General features: G+C 45.9%; 1 protein-coding gene across 1 annotated transcript; it reads right to left on the bottom strand.

Moving 5' to 3' along the window:
- Positions 1-1,337: 1,337 nt before the first annotated feature.
- Positions 1,338-21,658, bottom strand: LOC144097000 (uncharacterized). The gene is made up of 11 exons (XM_077629800.1): positions 21,494-21,658; positions 20,221-20,236; positions 17,800-17,894; positions 16,374-16,541; positions 15,143-15,365; positions 13,345-13,498; positions 12,491-12,603; positions 10,285-10,420; positions 6,942-7,118; positions 5,052-5,174; positions 1,338-1,547 (listed from the first exon to the last, which is right to left on the bottom strand). Exons 1-11 carry the CDS (start codon positions 21,648-21,650, stop codon positions 1,338-1,340), a joined length of 1,572 nt encoding a protein of 523 aa, XP_077485926.1. The 5' UTR covers positions 21,651-21,658.
- Between the last annotated feature and the right edge of the window lie 359 nt (positions 21,659-22,017).

Raw genomic sequence — 22,017 nt, forward strand, 5'->3', positions numbered from 1 at the left:
CTCGAAGCTTCTTGCGCGCTTGTGGCCTTTTCCACCCTTGCCTTGTGCGAGCCACGTAACAACCCGAGCGTTGTCTCAGGCAGGCGAGGTCTGATTTGTTCCCAGTGCACTCACTGGCATGTCTTGCGTGCGCAAGGACGCAGGTTCGTTGCCCGGCCACGGCTGCTGCACTTTCTTCGATGCGAAATACAAAACACTTGCTTGCGCTCGTATGTGTTCGTTAAAACATGTTAGGCAATCAACTTTCTCATAAGCGGAATATCACGTAGTCCACAGTGTTCACTTGGCATCTACAGACCGATTTATTTAAAGCCAGATTTTTTTGTTTTCATTCAGCTGTTCATTTTTAATGGCAACTTACCTTGCTCTTCTGTTTCTTTCGTGTCTACTTTTATGATACAGTAACAAAACCAATGAACTCCGGAACTTTTTTTTTAATGTGGAGGAGGGGGAGGAGGTAGGTAAAATTAATTTTTATCTCTTAATTTTATATTTATACATTTTATTTTTATTACTCTGCACTGTTCAAAGGCGTATTTGTTAACGCATATAAATCTAATAGAAATCAGCAGATTTATAAACGCGTGCCAAGGAGGAGTCATCGGCAACGTTTTAAAAATTTGCGCGTACTCTATCAATTTTGCAAACCATGCTCATGAGCAGGGGTCAGGCAATGAACGACTTCTGTTATGTTGAGACATAATCGGCTTAGGCTGCTGAAATGGATTGTTTTTTACGACTGTTTACGAAGGCAACTAGCTCTGCCCACTGTGTTTTAAATTATTACCCAAGCAGCACAAGTAATTGGCCCAACATTGGAGCCGTATTGGCAAAGGCCGGCCCTACAAAGGGCCAGGATGGGACCATCCTGTTGCAATATTGGGCCGATGGCCTGTGCTGCTTGGGTAACGTCCTAAAATTGGCTCATCATTCAGAAATCTCATCTGAGTGAAAGCCATTAGAGACTTGGGGGAGGGGGAGGTGGTCTAACATTTAGTCAGAGGGGGCAGACCCCCTCTGACGAAATGTTAGACCGTTGGTTCGAGTTTCTTCAAGGTCGTGGCTTCGAGTCCCGCGAAGGTCGTTCGGAGGTCATGTTAGCCATGAACGTCGACACGTTAGCCATGAACGGAAACAGACGTCTCAATAGCCATGAATGTCGACATAGTTAAGCCTGTTCTATAACATAAATATGAAAAAGGGAGGGAGAAAGAGAGGAAAGCGAAAGGCTTTCGCATTTCCGCTCTTAAGCAGACTTAAGTGTAATCCTGTAACTTTCTTTTTATTCAAGTTGTGAGCCCCACAAACGCATCAGGCCGCCGTCCACAAAGGGGATCTCACGTGACGACATCCCGGCAGCCTGCGACGTCTGGAGCGCTTTGGAACTTCGTCTTGAAGTAGTTTAGAATCCTGCGAACAGCGTGGAGCCGCGAGAAGGCACCGTATTTGTTGAACGCCCCGCAGGAGTTCAAGAAGTCCTCGTACTCCGTGTCGTACACGGCGATGCCAAAATGCAAGGCCGACTGCCGAGCTTTCACAGTGCACAGCTGCCGGCGTAAGGAAAGAACGTGAGAACTGTGGTTTTTATTGCACATAACCAGCTGAGGTTAACATGCGCGAAACACAGCGTTGGTATCATCTCACTGTTGTGCTGGCCAATCACTAGTTCTTAAAAAATTGCAGTGTGCAATGACATGCCCTTCTTTTAGGAATCTTACAACTCGCGAACAGTCTGCTATTGAATTTTTGACTAATAGCAACCTAGAGTGGAAAGGGAGGTTTTTGTCATAAAATACTATGAAATGCTATGAAAAATACTATGAAAGTGATGTGTGAGATGAGTATGTCCAATGCGAAGGCGACACAAGGTTTATTTATTTATTTCAAGATAACCCTAAAGGCCCTCCTCACGAGGGTATTACATAGGGGGGTAAATATTCGAACATGAAGAAACAAGAAGGAACATCTAACATGAGGAATAGGACAAAAAACAAAACAAGAAAAGAGCAATAACCGATAGTCAGCAAGTATCAAAATCTGGCGGAACAACAACACGCAAAATAGACATAATAAAAAAATAAAACAACGTAATAAACAGAAAGAAAAACAACACTCAAACACATTACGGTGAGCAGAACAGAGCTAGAAGAAACCTACACATCGCTTTGGATTTTAAAGTTCATGAAATGATGTCGTATTCGTTTCAGTTGCGATTAAGGAAGGCAGCCGGTTCCAATGAATAATGGATTTGAGTATGGATGATTTGGCAAAACTTGAAGTGTGAAATGTGATGCGTTTTAGCTTGAGAGGATGGTAACGGCGTGGAAACACTACTGAGGGTGAGTGAAAGAAATCGTCGCGAAGCAATGGATGATGGTAAAATTTGTGGAAAAGAGTTAAGCGAGCCAGTTTGCGACGATGGGAAAAGTTGTGAAGTCCAGCACGAGCTTTTAACGCCGTGACGCTAGTAATAGATTCAGTAAAACGTTCATGGTGTTGACACATTCTATTCGCAGAGGATCGGTTTTACCAGGTGCTGTTTGTTGTCGATTTGATCATCCCAAGTGGACTTGCATTTTGTTAATACTTTCTAAGCCTCCAGTGGTAAGGTAAACTTCCGAGGTATTTATTCCCACTCATAAAATGACGGAATGAAGTGTTAACATAAATCAATGCTTTACAACCTCGAGCAAAAAGTATAAAACGTTTTAAGGCGTTAGCACAGTGGCTATAAGCATAAAAAACTTGGAAACAAAATAAGGAACAGTAACAAAAACGTTTTCTAGCGCTCGTTTGCTATGGTAGCAAGAGGCACATATCCAAAGTCCAAGGAAGCTACAATAATGAAGAAAAAAAGACATACAAACAATGGATGAAATATGAAAATATAATGTAAGTAACGTCATACAACCTTTGTCAGTAAAGTTTCGAGACTGAATTATTTTCTTCTCTAGAAATGATTCCCCAAAACAATGGTTGATGCGTATGTGTAGCGCCATATTTTCGGCCTAACCTGAGCTATTTATGTTAATTGCTGTGGCAGCCGCTATATGGCATAACATTTAGAAAAATAAGTTGCCACTAGTAGTCTGTGCATTCTACTGTGAGTGAATGTGGAGAGATGGACGTCCACATCGAACAGCGTGTATACATAAAATTCTGTGTGAAGCTTGGCAAGACATCCACACAGACGTATCAGCTCCTTTGTGATACTAACGACAAAAAGACATTATCGCGGGCGCGAGTTTTCGAGCGGCACAAGAGGTTCGTTTCGGGGAGAACGTCGGTGGAAGACGACACAAGGCAGGGGTGCCCTTCGACCTCATGGAATGAAAACAACGTGGCTCTGATGAGAGAATCATACAGCAAGATCGCACCATTACAGTCCGCATGCTATCATATCCTCTCGACATTAGTAAGACAACATGCCATCAAATTTTGAGTGAGAACTTGGGGAAACAAGAGCTGAATGCCAGACTTGTGCCGCCTTCCCTCACAGAGGACCAGAAGAACACGCGGGCACCAATGAGCGCTGATTTGCTCTCCGAGGCAGAGAAGGATGCTGAATTCGTCGACGGCATCACTGCTGAAGACGAAACATGATGTTTTCAATACGATCCTTAAACGAACAGGAAGAGCGCCGAATGGCAGTCCAGAAGCTCTCCGGTGTCGAGCAAGGTGCGGCGACAGAAGACCAAAACAAAGATGATGCAGATCGTTTTTTTTTTCGATGCCAGAGGCCTCATGCACCACGAGTTCGTCCCACAAGGGCAGACGGTGAATCATGAGTTTTATATCCGCGTGCTCCAACACATGCGTGATGCACTGCGACGCCGTCGCCCTTACTTATGGTCATCTGGACAATGGAGCCTCCTCCACGATAACGCAAGGCCGCACAATGCTCTCAGCGTGACAAAATTTTTCGCCAAGCACAGCATTGCTGTACTTCCTCATCCGCCATACTCGTCTGACCTCTCCCCATGCGATATATTTCGGTTTCCTTGTGTGAAGGGAGCCCTAAAAGCTCGCTGGATGAAGAGCGTGGAGGTCATTCAAGACGCCACGACAAAGAAGCTGACAGCCCTTCAAAAATAAGCATTTTCCAACTGTTTCCATGACCTCAAGAACCGTCGGAAGCTGTGTATAGATGAAAGGAAGACTATTTCGAAGGGGTGCTGCTCAAATGATTTCAATGTTAAACGCATCTTTTTTAATAGACTGAGTCTCGGAACTTTACGGACAAAGGCTGTAACGAGAGGAAAACAGGACATGAAGACAAATGTTGAGTAAACCAAACCTGTCTGCACTGAAATAATTCTTAGAACGAATACCAATGTAAGCAACATATACTGAAAGGAATCCATATAAATGTTTTGCCCTTTATCCCGCTATGAAGGCCAGTAAAAGTTTCCTTGATACTCAAAGCAATGGCGAGAAACAATCGCAGTTTCATGAGTCAAAACGGATTGTATACGGAGCACTCTGCGTGTTTCTTTTCCTCACCATCACTTTTTGCCCGTAAGAACATACTAGCTGCCTTACATTTTAAGAAAGTCCCAAAATTACGCCTCTCTCGAGAACCCTCAGGACTGTCTTCCCTCGAAGTGGATGAGCAGACAAGGAAAAGAAAAAAAAGGAACTCGTTATGCAATACATATGAAGGAAGACAACAATGATAAATAATTACAGTAATAATTTCTCACTGATCAACACCACAAATAAACAAATATAAACACTCCCCTATGCTACTTGGTTTCACTTACTGTTGGCTTCCTTGATCTCGATGTGGATGGCTCGAATATTGTCGAAGTTTTTTTTCCGACATAATGCGTATATGACTAATTAGCAGCTATATAGATACACTGAACAATTTATTTTGCGTACATGAGTTTGAGAAATAGCAACCAAATAATCTTTGCTGGTCCCTGGAGCATAGTAAACAATGCACTCTTGAGCGAAAACGCAGCCCTGATAGGTATGCAAGAAGTTTATCAGTGGGTTTACAGGAACATTTCACATGCACTGGGCAACAGCGTTTCCTGTAGTCTCACCTTTCTGCATAGGCCTACTTCGTTGTCGTAGGCAAATAACAGGTTATCCGTGTCGTGGACTGCCAGAATGGCATCATGCGCCTGGCTATAGCTGCGCTGCAGGTAGTTTGGATTCCTGCAAATCTGAGACAATGCGAGAACACGAAACGATTGCTCTGAATTCGTGTATGCCGGCGTAAAAGGTTGAATTTCTTGTATTCGTATGACAGTGAATGCATTAGAGAGGAGAGGAATACGCAAGAACAATGCACAACAGTCAGTCTCAGCCATTAACTCAAGTAGATCAAAATTCTACGGCATCATCATACATGATTGTGGGCTTATGAAAGCAGAAATTAAATACGAGAAGAGGTATACAGTTCGCAGTAAAGATTTTATTTGGGTAAAAGGCAAAAATGAAAGAGCAATGGCATTATACGGGAATATAATCTACAGCTGGACTGAGCGATTAGGTTCATGTGGCAGAATTGGGCGCCGCGATGGCTCAGTGGTTATGGCGCTCGGCTGCTGACCCGAAAGACGCAGGTTCGTTTCCGGGCGTGGCGGCCGAATTTCTATTAAGGCAAAGTTCTAGGGGCCCATGTACTGTGCGATGTTAGTGCACGTTAAAGGACCCCGGGTGGTCGAAATTTCCGGAGCTCTTCATTGCGACGCGTCCCTCGTAGCCCGAGTAGCTTAGAAAGGACGTTGAACCCTCCTCATTAACCATAAAATGCTTATTGAGAAACCGGGCACTCACACCAAAAAGGGACCTTTTGGGAGCTAAAAATCGTCAACAAAATCAAATATACGTGTTTCGCCTTCCGGTCGTTTAGGAAGTTTAATCCGCGTTGCATCGAGATAGTTGTTTTCGGCTCGGATTCTAGAAGCTACGGTGTGCCGACAGTTGTTTCGAGACCGTTATCACAGAGTCCTTTCTGGTCTTGACATTTCGAGCTTAATCTGACACGGCGTAGATTTTTAATTTGATTTCGTCGGAAATCATCTTATTTTTGTCGAGCAAACATCAACATACAGGGGGGGGGGGTCCCATGAAAGTCTTTACCCAGAAAAAAAGATGAGGACGAATTTCTGTCCCTTTATTGGGTGAGAGCGTCCAACGAAAAGTTGCTTTAAAATGTCAGGATGGTAACGGCTACAAATGGCGTCAGCCTGTTTCCGCGACTACAGACAGGTGGACTTGAGAGAGGAGAAAAATTTGCAGTACTATCTTTAATTCGGGTTAGGCATGACGCTGTGTTATTGACAAACCAAGGTCTACAGAACACGCGACAGCAGCAAAGTTTCTGGCCTTAAATTCAATCAAGTGATGCAGCTTTATTAGCCCGGACACGAATTAGGTGTTCCTGTTACAACTTCTTCAGCGTTGTTACGCACCAAAAATTTCATATCGCAAGTACTACCCTACCCTGTTCCTAGTTGAGTCTGTCAAACGAGCAGTGGATAAGTCGAAAGGTCACTGCCGTATGTGTTGTAATTTGCCGTTTGCCGATATGGCTATGATAGTTCGGCCGTCCCGCAGCTCTGCACCGTACGCCGCTGTGCTGTTCTGTCGTCGTGCTGTTTTTTCCCTGCGCTCTTCTGTCGTCGTTCTGTTTTATCGCTGTGCTGTTCTGTCGTTGTGCCGTTTTATCCGGTGTTTCGTTTTGACGCGTGCTGGTTTTTCCCTGTGCTGTTTTGTCGCTGTGCTTTTTTTGTGGGCTGTTTTGACGCATTCTGTTTTGTCGTGTGCTGTTCTTTCATGGCGCCCCCTTTTCGAGTGCAGCCTAGTGTGTTCGACAATAAGTTTTAGAGGCATCGCAAAAAAATTGCATGACGCACTTTAGAGCTGGCCCGGCCAACAGAACGCAAGCCCTTTGGACTACATGGGGTGCTAGACTAGCGGCCTACCTCAGAATACCTGCCGAAAGAGGGGGCGGTGGCGTTGTGCACGCAGCCCGAGAGGAAGTCGTCCAGCCCTTGTACGGGCAGGGTCATCGTCCAGCGGCCTTTCATGGTCACTGAGAGTGCCCATATCATCGACAGTCCGCTGGATGACAACTTGGTAAAGCTGTCTGCTGCCAGAGTCTGCGCGAGAGCATATGTTTATTTAGGCTGCGGGGTTAAGAACATATATTCATACCCAGCAATTCTGTACAAAAGCATTTTTGAGCGGGAAACCATTTATGAACGCATTTTTTTCATATAATGCAAGATTTCACTATAACAATCAATGTATCCGCAGATCACCCGATGGCAGTCTAGCGTTCGCCATTGGTTTTCTGTGGCAGTCCTAACTGTTCGATGCGACCGATGGAAACACTTTAAAAGAAATATTTTGCTACATATCAGAATAATAGACCATTACCTTCAAGATTTTCATAACAGTATCTTACAATTTTCTAATATCCAAAATTTCTGTCCGAGAAAGCTGCACTTGTTTCTAATGCTACGCACTAACGTTCCCTGTAAAATCATCGACGCCCGATTCATAAGGAGTAGGCCAGCAGTGCATTGAAATCGGCGATACAGACTGCAGATGGTGTCGTTGGTATCTTGGTAAGGTGTGAATGCTGGGTACCATGTCTGCTCAATGTCCAAAAATATGTGACCCCCAACGTTGGCTTAGCTGCTACGGCTTCCCTCCGCTCAACCCAATTCGCGGCTACAGATGCCGGCAGCGGTGCCAGAATTGTTATAAAGGGGAAATTCAAAAGCACCCGTTCGCTGTCCAATGTAAGTGCAGGTTAAAACCCCTAAGCTGGTCGAAATTAATCCAGTCTTCTGCTGCAGCGTATCTCATAACCCATTTGCAGGTTTTGGACGTTAAACGCCAGCCCGCATACCACTCCTTACCATAACATACACCACTGTGCCGTACAGTACTATACCATATTATACCATGCTATACCATACCATACTTATACCATACATTACATCATACCATGTCGTACCGTACCGTACTCAACGGTATCCTACCATGCCGCACCCTACCGTACTGTACAATGCCATACCATACAATACCATACCATACCATACCATACCATACCATACCATACCATACCATACCATACCATACCATACCATACCATACCACACCATACCATACCATACCATACCCATGTACGTCGACTTTCGCGTACTCTGCTCAGCCAACTGAGCTACAACTATGGTTGTACAACTTTCTACTTTATTTATTTGGGAGATACTGCAGTCTCGGAAGACCAAGCAGGTGGGAGCATACAAATACAAATTTTAACATAGCAGTGCTTTGAGAAGCATACCTGTAACGTGAGCTTGGTTCAAGAGAAGCAGACACTAAAAAATGGCAGGCACAACGGCTTATCAAGAGCACAAAAAACATCAACAAAACAAAATTATGATAAGATTATACATTCGTAACAAAGGCTGACGAACAAAAACGATAAACACAATAAAAAGTTGAATACAGAACTGCAGTTGCGCAATAATAATAATAATTGGTTTTGGGAGGAAAGGAAATGGCGCAGTATCTGTCTCATATATCGTTGGACACCTGAACCGCGCCGTAAGGAAAGGGATAAAGGAGGGAGTGAAAGAAGAAAGGAAGAAGAGGTGCCGTAGTGGAGGGCTTGGGAATAATTTCGACCACCTGGGGATCTTTAACGTGCATTGACATCGCACAGCACACGGGCGCCTTAGCGTTTTTCCCCCATAAAAACGCAGCCGCCGCGGTCGGGTTCGAATTCGGGAACTCCGGATCAGTAGTCGAGCGCCCTAACCACTGAGCCACCGCGGCGGGGGCAAAATAATCACAATTACATCACAAAGAAACCTCAAGCGTGCATCAAGATTGAAACACGGTGGTTAAGCGCACTCAAAATTTTCCGAAGAAAAACTGATAAAGGCATCATTCCACTCGGTTATTGATCGTAGAAAGAAAGAAGAAAAAATATGTGTGGACGGCATACGCCACAATGCATTTACACTGCGTATAGCCTAACCTCGAGCGTGTTTACCAGCGCTACCCTCCACCACAAGAGCGGATGTAGAACGCCCTTTAAAGCTGCAAGTGCCACCTAGAAGGTGATCGAAAGGTGAGGATTGCAGCTTTGCGAGAACGCTTTATGCTACTAATGGCATCAGGACTGGCGAAACCAAGGGCCTCGTTAAGGTACTGAACAGAGAAGGGGGGGGGGGGGGGGGTCCAGCTTAAGTTAAGGACAACGCAGCGAGCCATGGAAAGAAAAATGGTAGGTGTAACGGTAAGAGACCGGAATCGGGCAAAGTGGGTGAGGAAGCAAACGCGGGTTAATGACATCCTAGCCAAAATCAAAAGGAAGAAATGGGCTTGGGCAGGGCGTGCAATGCGAAGGCAGGATAACCGCTGGTCTTCAATGGTAACGGAGTGGATTCCTAAAGAAGGCAAGCGTAGCAGGGGGCGGCAGAATGTTAGGTGGGCGGATGAGATTAAGAAGTTTGCAGGCATAGGGTGGGCGCAGCTGGCAAAGGACAAGGTTAACTGGAGATACATGGGAGAGGCCTTTGCCATACAGTGTGTGTAGTCAGGCTGATAATGATGATAACGATGAAGGAAGCCAGCAGTCACTCAAACCACGAAATATATAGGCTACTTTTTTTTTAGTTTCAGGTATTGATCAATGGAAAATTAGTGGTGCATTGTCAGTCATGCACCATTTGTGGTCCCCTTGTTCCAGGAAATTTTTCTCCTCAGCTCACCGCCTAACGGTCGACTACCCGTGGTAATGTGCTCATTATGCAGCGACAACTGTTAAGGACATGTTTCCCGGTACTATAGGGCGTCGGTGTTGGCATCGACTTAACATCACGCCAAGCCAATTGGTCAGCATGCGATTACGTAGTAGCAACTCATTGCAACTAACCACGCTTAGTTGTCTGAACGTAGACACGTCATGCAGACAGTCACGTCACGAGTGACAGCATTGTGACGTTACAAGAATTTTACTACTGAAGGAAAATATTATTATAATATCATATTACATTGTAATTGATTAATTACCCGAAACAACTGTTGCTGAATCTCGTTACCCAGTTGTAATCGTCCTTTTAGTTTTTTTTTTCCTCGAATCAGTCCTGGAAATAAACTTGAAACTAGAAACTATCCTATTCGGCCATCAGCTGTATGACCTTCGCACTGCATTTCCATTTGCTCCTCCTAATTTTGGCTATGGTATCCAGTAAGATATATGGGAATAAGAAACAAATTTATATTGGTCAAGGACTAAGTTCTCACCAAATCGTGCTGGTAATTGTCAAGCCCCTGCGGTCTGGTAAGCACTGTAGGCGCCATCACGCGACAGTCACTGAAAGTGTTGTCACCGTAGAAGAAATGTCCCTGGGCGATGAACAGGTCCGGTTTGTAGAAGTTCCTGCAAATGCGTATCGGGTATTAATGCAGCAATGTATTTTAACGACTACATTTTCGCCGCTCTTTGTACCCAGATTTGGTCCGTCCAGTTTGTATACGTTGATCCAAAGCTGAACATCTAGGACATGCTTAAGTCCACAAAGTGATGCTTATACGAGGTTCAAAAATTTCGGTTTCCTGATTCTCGTGTTAGTTTACCATATCCCCGATTTCTGTGGGGGCCAACTACGCAGGGTTTTAAATTATCGCCTACAGCAACGACGATGCGAAGACAGACACTCACGGCATCCAAAAGGAAATTGTTATAACACTTGGCAACGGCAGTGCGGAGGAGCTTCCTGCGCGTGCAAAAAGGCCGTACCCGGCCCTCACAGAGTAACTGCCTATAGGCCTTCTGCACAAGAATCGCCATGAGGGCGCCAGATGGCACCACATGTCGGCAAGGAGGGCGCGCGCCTGCCATGCCGGGACCAATCAGCGAGTGCGCACTGGCTTCATGAAAGTCTATCACCCTGCACTCGAAATGGAATACCCACTCTGACTCGCTTTAGAGAAGCTTCGGAGGGACACTTAAGCTCCGCCTTAAGGGTATGAGGCAATAGCTTTAATGAATGAATGAATGTTCACATATGCGGAATTGGTCACTCTCGACTATACATTCATAAATCCCTAGGTGTCCTCAGATCTCTCCTGGTGCAGTGACGCTCCCGTAAAGCGATCTACTACTGGCCTGGTCGTTCTGTAAGAAGTTAAGCGCTTTGAACCATCATAAACATGTGCCTTAATTTTAATGAGATTCTGTTTATTGAGTACACGTAAAATGATTAGATATCACATGATATGCTGTGGCTAGTTCCAAAGCACCGTTCACTGCGGCTTCAATGCGAAGTAGATTAGGCCTAGACGCCTAGCGAGCGGCGCGCCGTCAGCACGCTGGCGAGCGGCACGTTGCTACAAGAAAAGCGTCAGTAGCATTCGTGCAGTGTATTCTTGCTTCCTGGTTAGGGACAAGCTTCTCTGGTGCCATGTTCTGTATGTCGAATTATCGGTATATCGAAATATTTTGAAATCTCCCTCGAGTTCGATGTATCCAGGTTCCACTGTACACTATGTTACAGACAGTCGTGTCCGGCGTCGACCATTCCCAAACTCCCTTAGATGTGGTTATTTGCTGCCCTTTCAACTTTGGTCTTTCCATTTAGCCAATACTTTGGTTGGGTTATGGGGTTTAATGTCCCAAAGCGACCCAGGCTATGTGGGAAGCTGTATTGAAGGGTTCCGGAAATTTCGGCCACGTGGAATTCTTTAATGTGCACTGACATCGCACAGTACACGAGCTTCAAGCATTTCGCCTCCATTGAAATGCGACTATTTAGCCTATGGCTTGGTTGGGAATATTTCTATAGGCTAAGTACAACTGCGTATCATCGTCTTGCTTAGTGATTTGGGATAGGCAAATAAAAAGTAGTGCATAATAGCTATCGGTCAGTATTAACTGCCCAGGGTGCTCGTGGCTGCTGACCCGAAAGACGCGGGTTCGATCCCGGCCGCGGGGGTCGAATTTCGATGGAGGAAGAATTCTAGAGGCACGTGTACTGTGAGATGTCAGTGCACGTTAAAAAAAACCGCAGGCGGTCCAAATTTTCGGAGCCTTACGCTACGGCGTCCCTTATAGCCCGAGCCTCTTCGGGGTGTTAAACCTCCTAAACCATAGATCATTAACTATACCTGCCTAATTAACTGCACCTCATTCTTATTCTCGTAGGTATCTAACGCTCTTTGTCCGGATCTGCGGACACGACCTGCAAAATATGGTGCGTCAAAGTTACAGAATAGGAGGTCTGCTGACATCTGTATCACGTGTAGGGCAATGTAACGAGCGTTTCAAGAATGCTTCAAAATTAGATTAGGCTCAGCATTACTATTCGGCGTCAGCTATCGTGAGTCGCCAATAGCCCAGGTTTGAAACCATCCTTTTCTAAGTACTCTAAATAAGGGCGAAATGGTGGGCCTGTTGGTATGATATGGTGGTATGACATACTCTAAATAAAACGGGGCCATGGCTACTTACGTAAATTTCTCGTTGTAAAAGTTGTTCCAGGTGTCATTAAAAACTAATCCCGCGAAGAAAATAAAAGACGGGTTGCCCAGCCGCCTCTGAGTCTCAGCATGCGTGTCGAGCGCCTGCAAGAAATTCGTGGCCAAAGTCAGCTGAGCGACCATTGTCCAGCCTTCTCATATGAAACCAGCGTTATATGTGCTTGGATAGGGTGCTCTCCCGTCTGGTGTTTCTAAATGCACTACTAAAAACAGTACCAGCAATTCGCAATGCAATTTTCCGGACCTCGTCAAAATCTGGTACACATATTTAAAACAAGCTTAGGTACGTACTTGGCATCCTTCTCTTATGCACTGCAGCTTTCGACGAATAGAACATAAAACTTTACTGAGTTCAATGCATTTTCAACAAGGAATGCTATGCTGTCTCCTAAAACCGTAACGGGCAGCTAACGGAGGCGATGGACCCAAATGGGCATTTCGGTATCATTCCTCTAAGAAACAGCATCCAAGAGTGTTTCGTTGAAGCTTCCCGGAACTCTTGTAGGCTTCCTTGCAGCATGATGTAGAGCACATCTCATCGTTTGCCGCTTGAATGAGGTGCTCCGGGCTTCCGAAGGCCAGCGCTACACATATGAAAGTCCTCGTTAACGCAGTGCAAGCGATCTTTTCCAGTATCTTTCCTCCTTTCCTACGGTCCCCTTCCGAGCACACTCTGTTATCCTTCCGCCCACGAGCCATGTACTGACAGCACAGCGTGGCGGTTACACCGATTCAGTTAAGCCGCTAAGGCATGACGGCACAGCGCTGGGGTTAGTGTGTGGGAATAGGGAGAAACCGAGAGGCTCGTCAGCGCGCTGCGTATACCTTCAAGACGTTCAGGGCAAGTTCCACGTCGGCTTGCCTCGCGTTCCTCGTGGCTGTGTCCAGGATGCCAAAGTGGAAAATGTTCTTGCGCCAGAAGGGCTCCAGCAGCGAGGAGTTGGTCGTGTTCAGCTGTCGTACCAGCGTGAACGCCTTGCTGCACAGTGGTGTCACAATGAAGGGATGCAGATTACGCTTCTCGAAAGAGTTTCAGTCGAATTGTGCAGTTTTAGGCAAGCGCAGTTACTGAAACGCTAATAGAGGTGGGAGCGGATTTAGCTTGGCGAAACGAACACTGCTAAGCAGAAGCATCGCTATAGAGAGTCATTTCAAAACGCATCGCCATTTCCCATGATGCCATGTCTTGCACGATATTAGACGGGCTGCTTGTGAAAAATGCCTTCTCTCAAAATCCTTCGTTGTAGCATGACCAGCTACGAAAATTCTTGTCATTCTACACTGTTACTCATTCTGATGAAACTGAATTTGACGTATTGCTCCCCACTTTCAAGAACATACAAAGTAATCTGGTAGCTTTTGAGTTAGTCTGTTATATTTATTGTTCACATTTTGCAACTTACAATGAATCATTTTCGGCACTAATTTTCACTTTCTCTTTTTGTCTGTAGGGTACTAATGCTTGAGTTACACGTTTTTTATGTTCTGATTTTTTTCATTACAGAGAAAACTGTTATAGCTTAGGTTTGACCATATAGCCCTCCATGCTACTGGGAAATCTGCAGCGTCAGCCATAAGATCTTAATTACTTAGTGAATCAGGTATTTTATTTATTAAATGAAGTAAATGGCTGCTAAATGCCAACTGTGATGCCTGAAAACTGTGGCAGGTGGCAGTCGCCTGCCAAGGTGGGCAAGTGGCAAAGAGGAGAGCAAAATACTCCTGTCCACTTATATAGGAGAGAGTTACGTAAGAGAAAGAGAGGGTGGAAGCGGCGGGAGGCCTAGTGGCTTGGTAGGTTATGCCGTGAGCGGAGGTATGAGCAAATGGAAGATGCCTGCCATCGGAATAAGCCTCGTGGCCATCTTGGAATGGTGGATATCTTGGAAGGAGGAGGTTATGACGACGGCGGAGGAATACACAACCTGAGGGTGTTTGCACAGCAGAACGCGCGGCTGTATGGCTGGACCAAAACCTGTAACAGCTTTCGCTGGCTCAAGTATCAAGCGGGCAAGCATAGCTCTTAGAAGTTTATTTTTGCTTCGTTTACTGCAAAGAGATTATACTGAACGCATGCGCCTCCTTGATTCCTCAAATTTTAATAGCGTCCAGCAAACGCCAGTCTGCACATGCAGAAACTCCACCAGAGGGCTATTATAGAGAGATTGTCCATCAAACTTCACAGGCCACGGGGTATGCTTTTCAGCAGCCTATAGGGAAGTAATTACGACTCCCACAAAGCTCTTAATCTTTGGAGGGTGAGGCAGTGCGATTCCTAGTGCTCTTTTTGTGGCAGCGGAAAACGGAGGAAGCGGAAATGTGCAAATCTTCCATCAAATTTCATGTGGAACTTATCCGACTGTGCTTCTATAGCTATATATGGTGACGTCGCAATGACGCAATTAACTCGCATTCTCTTCGTGAAAGTTACTAACGCCACCGCTGCAGTTCGTTTTCGGAAGGCACAAAGCAAAAACAACTTCGATACACGTCACTCTCCATCGGTCGATCGAGTGAAAGTGATTGATCTAAATCTTCATGGCGGCCAGCAACTGCGGGATGCGGGAATTCGGTGGAAATGAGGATTCGTGCAGTTTTATGGCTCAAGATAGCGGCCACTTACTCGTAGGCGAAGCCGATGCCGAATGCCGTCGTGTTGTACTGGGCGTAGGCCGCAACGAAAATTCGTAGGTCGTTGCCCCACCGGTTAGGGAAGGCAAGCGGGTTGCGGTTTTCTTTCTCGACCGAGTCGAAGAAGACGTACTCGCAGAGTCCGTCTGGTGGAAACATCTGCGCGAAGCTTGTCTTGGAGCCCATCGTGCAGACCAGGGGCTGCTGGTCCATGACTGCACGAGTCATTGATAACTCTGGTCACCATAGCTCTTTGTGTTAGGCAAGTTCATCAGTGGGCAACAGGTCTCTAGCAAGTGCTTAACTTAGATCCATTTTGGTCGCTTCACTAAAAGACAAAAATAAAGTAAGCAGATGTTTTTGGACCATTGTGATTAAGGGCTAAACAAAGCCGTTCTCAAAGTTAGGGCCCAAATAATGAAACACTGTGCGGAGAAGAAGCACAAGATAGACACTCAGTGCTTTATATGCCTCCATCTTTCGTGCTGTCTCTAATTTGGTTCCTTCAAATCAGTTTAAACTCTTGCACCAGCCGTTTAAAGCATGCGTATTGTTTTCAAGCATGGCTGGCAACATGGCTAGCCGTAACTTTTCCATGCCATCGCACACAGCACAGCTTTGTTTAGAAAAAAAAAACGTGAATTGTTTTTACGCTCGTGAAGCTATCCAGACTCAGCCGCTGAGAGCCACGAATGCTTTGAGAGAAATTTTTGAGGACCGTAATCATTTTATTTTAATGACGCAAGGGAAGCCTTGCCAAAACCCTCATGGGCATGTGTTTGGCGGGCACGAGGTAACGATATCAAACTGCTGCCTTTAGGCAGTACATAGCGACTGTTATAAATTGTCGCAAACCTAAAACTGATCGTAGGAAGGACTAGTAAGGTGCAAAAGAAAAATGTTTTCTTTAGCAGCATAACTGTACAGCCCTCCTTCACCAAGGCATAGCGGATACGGGCACGTGTCGGTCTATATCATATTCTCGGCCCTCGCAGAGTCTGGTGTTTAGTGTGTCACGCAGTTGACTCTCATAATTCCACCTCGATGAGATAGAAGATTAGTTTGAATAATGCGGACTTCGAATTAAGGGCAGCCCTTATGAATCACTACTGGCAGACGGACAACAGCGCATTTTTAATAAACCAGGCACCTCGATTAAGCGAGTCTGTATTTAACAATGGCCTCTTATACGAGCATGTGGGTGGACGGCGGCGGACACTGACCTCTCCTGGGCGACTGCGGGGTCGTGTGCGGCGTGATGGTGGCACTGGTATCTGTCGCCGTCACGGGAGAGCGGGTCTGCATCCGTATCACGGGGTAGACGGACGGAAGGCGGGGCATGTCCGCGTCGTCCGGAACATCGGTCTCGGTGCCGAAGCCAAACGCTGTGCCTGGGACATGAGGCGCAGTAGCATGGTTAGTCGAGTTTAGAGGGACTGCTCCGCACGCGGCTCCCGTGGTGGATACTTGGTACTGTGTCGGCATCGGGGAACAACGTTATGTAAAACTACAACGTTCTCTTCCTGGCCAGTGGGCTGTATTCCAGGTGGTCTCGGATTATGTGCAGCATTGGGGCTGCGAATAGATAGTCTTTAGATGTGTTATTGTATTATATGGTATGGTAGAATGGTAGCACTATATAATTTTGTATGGCACGGCACAGTTGTTGCAGTAAAGTAGGTGCTTTCTCGCCATCATCATCAAGATCATCATCAGCCTGATTACGCCAATCGCAGCGCAAAGACCTCTCCCATTTCTCTTCAATGAACCCTGTCCTTTGCCAGCTGCGCCCACCGTATGCCCGCCAACTTCCTAATCTTGACCGCCCACCTAACCTTCTGCCGCCCCCTGCTACGCTTTCCTTCTCTTGAAATCCACTCCGTTACCCTTAATGACTAGCCTTCTTAAAGCTTGCCTTCGCATCTTACCTTCGCATTGCATGCCTTGCCTAAGCCCATTTCTTCCTCTTGATTTCGACTAGGATGTCATTAACCCGCCCCGCCGCGGTGGCTCAGTGGTTAGGGCGCTCGACTACTGATCCGGAGTTCCCGGGTTCGAACCCGACCGCGGCGGCTGCGTTTTTATGGAGGAAAAACGCTAAGGCGCCCGTGTGCTGTGCGATGTCAGTGCACGTTAAAGATCCCCAGGTGGTCGAAATTATTCCGGAGCCCTCCACTACGACACCTCTCTCTTCCTTTCTTCTTTCACTCCCTCCTTTTTCCGTCCCTTACGGCGCGGTTCCGGTGTCCAACGATATATGAGACAGATACTGCGCCATTTTCTTTACCTCCAAAACCAATTATTATTGTCATTAACCCCAGTTTCTTCCCTCACCCACTCTGCCCGCTTCCGGTCTCTTGAAGTTAAACCTATCAATTTTCTTTCCACAGCTCGCTGGGCTGTCCTTAAGTTGAGCTGAACCCTTTTCGTTAGCCTCCACGTTTCTGCCCCGTAGATGGGCACAGGTAAGATGCAGCTGTATAGTCTGGTATAGTTATGTACAATTCAACGCTGCAAATATTCACGAATGCTCTGAAATAAGAATGGGATGACAGATGAGGAACACGCAGCGTAAATAGAGAGATGAGGTGACGTATAGAAATGACGCTAAACAATTTTCGGGCAACATTGAGCTGCGCTTGTGCTTACCTAGTGGCAGGGCCAGCAACGTGAGGATCGCTACAAGGGAAATGACGGTCAACAATATGCATGTCATTACCATGGGTGCTGTTATGCGGTTCTCCCTGCAGGAAAGGAAATAGAGCGAGCTAGATAACCGTGCTGGAGACAACCACAACGCTAGAAGAGGCAACGATTTCGAGAAGCGTAATTCCGTTTTGGTTTATGGTTTATGAGGGTATAACGTCCCAAAACGACTCAGGCTATGAGCGTCGCCGAAGTGAAGGGCTCCGGAAATTTCGACCACCTGGGCCTCTTCAACGTGCACTCACATTGCACAGTACACGGGCCTCTAGAATTTTGCCTCCATCGAAATTCGACCGCCGCGGCCGGGATCGAACCGGCGTCTTTCGGGTCAGCAGCCAAGCGCCATAACCCCTGAGCCACCACGGCGGACCGTAATTTCGTTTTCTCAGTACACTTCACCAGCTTTTCATATTGCCCCTTGGCTTGTCTCAAGGTTGTTTATGAGACGATGTTGGTTTTTGCTCCCAAGCCTCTTAATATGCAAACGGAAGACGATACACCTCCGGAACAGTAGGTGCAGGATTTGGCGGCTTTAAATTTAATGTAAAACCAAAAGGCTAGAAAATATTATCTCGAACAAGAGGATTCGTACTGTTGTATTAAGCGTTCAGAAATGCAGCTCTAATAGACAGCGTTACAGAACGAGAGGGAAACACCGCTTTAATTGTGCACTTATCACTTATCTGTCCTCATAAAATCCTTCTACTTGCCGCTAGGTGGTGCGCCTTATCTGGGAGCCGTGGTACTGTACCGTTTATAAAACGGATTCATGCCTGCGAGGACTGGAAGTCCCTAAAGAACTAAGGCTATGCTGGAGATTAGAGCTCCAAACACAACGCAATGGCTTGAGCATTACAGTAGTATCCATATGAGAATCGAATGAGTAAGAAGATATCAAAGCTGTAATATTGGAGCGCTTTTTGATCAGGGTAGTGCTGCCGTGTATTGCTGATACTGCTTGAGAGAAGTGTTCACTCTCTAATATATAACGTTCAAATGCAACTTCGCGAAGGCCATTTCTTAGTGTCTGAAATACTAAAGATCAACGTGAAGGCCCCAAAATGCTTGTAGGCTGTCAGCATTCATTAAACCCTCGGTGTCAGTAATTTCTTCGCACAGAAACAGCTTATGCGCTGTGTAAGGTTGCAAACTAGCAGAGCAACTATTCATTATACAGCGTGGAATTTAGGAAGCGGTATACGTACAGTGACGTTTGAGAGCTGAGCACGGGAACGAGAACAGAATAAGGCTCTAAGCTGTCACATATTTTTAGACCTTTCTATTCTTGCTCGCCGATTTCGCCTGCCTATCTGATGAAATTGTTGAGACAAATATTTTCGATTACCTTTTGTGAAACCAAAGCAGAGGACCAAATAAGTTGTCCCGGTACTATTGTGGCATTAGGAATTGAACGATTCTATGAGCTTCATTGCGGTATAATCTTTCGCTAACCCTATGTGCTGATACATCACCATCACTAATAGAGAACATACGTTCCTCAATGAACGTTTCTATCCCAATGAAAACGCCTGCGTTCATTCAAGGGAAATGATACAACTTTTTTACCCCAATCTTTATTGAATCCACTAAGATCCATCAGCGTTTTTTATTAATGCGATAGCATTTGAGTTGTATCAACATAAAATTTCCGGCATCTCTTTCACGAAACTAATTGGTTGAAAGAGGTGGCGTTACATTGTGACGTCATCACAACCTGACCACCGCGGCAGGTGGCAATCTGCGCAAAGGATAGTGAGCAGACTGCCCATCGTTGTCAGATGCAATGCAGTTGCCTCTTTGCCAACCGTAACATGCGTCTCATGCTCCTCAGGTGGCTCAAACCGCTGCAAGACTGCGCCAGTTGTGGTATGAGGAGACCCAGCGATCTATCAGTGCGATTGAGAGGGTCGCGACGTCATCAACGCCACGTGACCACCACTGGACCAATAATAGGGCAAAATTTGAATATATCAGGGGCGCCAAATTTTTCGAAGTAGGCCGGCCCAGCCCAGACAATTAAGGGTGATTAGTGGGTGAATCAAGGTGGATGATGGGCTCCGATTAGTATAATTACAAATGATGCGAGACTCTCGAATAATCTAGATGACGACCGATGCGTACTCATAAGGGCAATAAAACCGGTTTCAACCGGAGGCTTGGAGGGACATCGTGAGAACAACATTAGACTCTGGTTACAGATACATTACTAGGAATCCTGAATTCTATCGTATTTTCTTATTTAGGAATATAATTAAGACCCCCCCCCCCCCAGTTTTTCTCGTTGGTGTCGATAATGTTCTATTCGGTGCTTCTGCAGAAGCCTGACACTACTCGCTTTTTAACACACAATGCAAAGTTACTTACGACGTAGGCTTGGTGCCTGAAAGAGCAGAGCGACGTGAAAATATCTATCAGTATGGTGCTTAGAAAGTTAACGAGAAAATAGCGCATTTAAAGACACTATCGATATCCATATGAGGCACGTGTATTTGATTATACAGAAATAAAATATGGAAAGATTGCCTAAGACGATTTATATGAAATATTATTTATTGCAGTCACTGAAAATTCTGTCAACGAATCGACAGAACAATGCAAGTGGGCAGCCGGATGTTAGACGAATGTATATAGTGGAAAGCGCCAAGGCGGACTAGATTTTAATCAGGGAGCAATTAATTACTCGTTAGCATCTACTGAAGCGAAGCCATGTGGCTGCAAAGGAAACTGTAGATCTGCATGAAAAGATCTGGATTTGAAGAAAAATTTGTTCTGGTCTGGGGATCTCTCCTCTTGCGGTCCCTTGACCTGGACGAATTTTTCTTTAACTACAAGGCTACTGGGAAATTTGCGTTAGCTTTCATCAGTAAACGTAAGGCTGTCTTCAGCAGACGCTAGTCAGTAATTACCGCATAATTTTATAGTTGGCTGTATGAGCAAAAATATATTTTAATAAACAGGGTTAATTGGAGAGACATGGGAGAGGCCTTTGCCCTGCAGTGGCTGTAGTAAGGCTGGTGATGATGATGATGATGATGATGATGATGATGATGATGCTATTTTAATACTTTAGGACGCCGAATATTTTCTTTGCTACTAGCATCTGCATTTCTCTGCCACTGGTGGGGTTACTCTATGGCGTTTTACTAATCTTGATGTTATTAATTATTATTATTAATTGGTTTTCGGGGAAAGGAAATGGCGCAGTATCTGTCATATATCGTTGGACACCTGAACCGCGCCGTAAGGTAAGGGACAAGGGAGGGAGTGAAAGAAGAAAGGAATAGAGAGGTGCCGTAGTGGAGGGCTGCGGAATAATTTCGACCACCTGGGGATCTTTAACGTGCACTGACATCGCACAGCACACGGGCGCCTTAGCGTTTTTCCTTCATAAAAACGCAGCCGCCGCGGTCGGGTTCGAACCCGGGAACTACGGATTAGTAGTCGAGCGCCCTAACCACTGAGCCACCGCGGCGGGTCTAATCTTGATGTCCTCTGCAGATTCTGGGACGCATTACTCAATAATGCATTGAGGTACTGTAGTTAATGCTAGGCCTATGTTTAATCAACCATACATGGTGTTCATGATAGCTCGGAAGCTCGGGAGTTGGCAGGCAGAGAAGTGCGCTTCCGTACTTACCTTCAAGTTTTGACGGGAGGGCCTGCGTGGTGGCTTGCGTATAATCATACGCGGTCTGTCCATAAGTGGTTTGTCCGTACGCAGTTTGGTCGTAGGCGTACTGGCTGTAATCTTGAGCGGGAGCCGCGGGGTCATGGTGCGTAGCGTCGTGCGACATGTCGAAAGGGAGGCTTTCAACCTGGAAAGGAAAAATATTGTCCCTCTTTTCCGGTGAATAGACAAGAAGAAAGGTCATCTTAACTGCCTTGAACGCAGCGCCTCACAGCTTCGGTCTCGGCAGCTCACAACGTGGCCTGGAGTTCAGTGAAAGCGACCTTCTCTCGTAGCTTGGGGTCGAAGAATTAGTGGTCGAGAACATGCGCAGGAACGTGTCCCAAAGACACGAGAAGTCTACGCCGCAACTGCTTTGTTGGCTCTGGATTATCTCACCGCCCGAGTTCGCGGATAAGAAAAGACATACATTGTCCATGAGAATAAAAAACCAAATAAAGGACACCCGTACCCTACTTCAATGACGCAAAAGC

Source organism: Amblyomma americanum, chromosome 7 (genome assembly GCF_052857255.1).
Source record: "Amblyomma americanum isolate KBUSLIRL-KWMA chromosome 7, ASM5285725v1, whole genome shotgun sequence".
Taxonomy (NCBI): Eukaryota; Metazoa; Arthropoda; class Arachnida; order Ixodida; family Ixodidae; genus Amblyomma; species Amblyomma americanum.

What these genes read in the sequence shown, in the direction of transcription:
- LOC144097000 (XM_077629800.1), bottom strand. Translation starts at nt 21,650, where the DNA reads ATGTCGCACGACGCTACGCACCATGACCCCGCGGCTCCCGCTCAAGAT. An exon ending in ACAATTACCAGCACGATTTG is followed by an intron (nt 7,119 to 10,284) that starts GTGAGAACTTAG and finishes GCTCTCGCGCAG; the next exon opens with ACTCTGGCAGCAGACAGCTT. An exon ending in CTTTCGGCAGGTATTCTGAG is followed by an intron (nt 5,175 to 6,941) that starts GTAGGCCGCTAG and finishes GCATTGTCTCAG; the next exon opens with ATTTGCAGGAATCCAAACTA.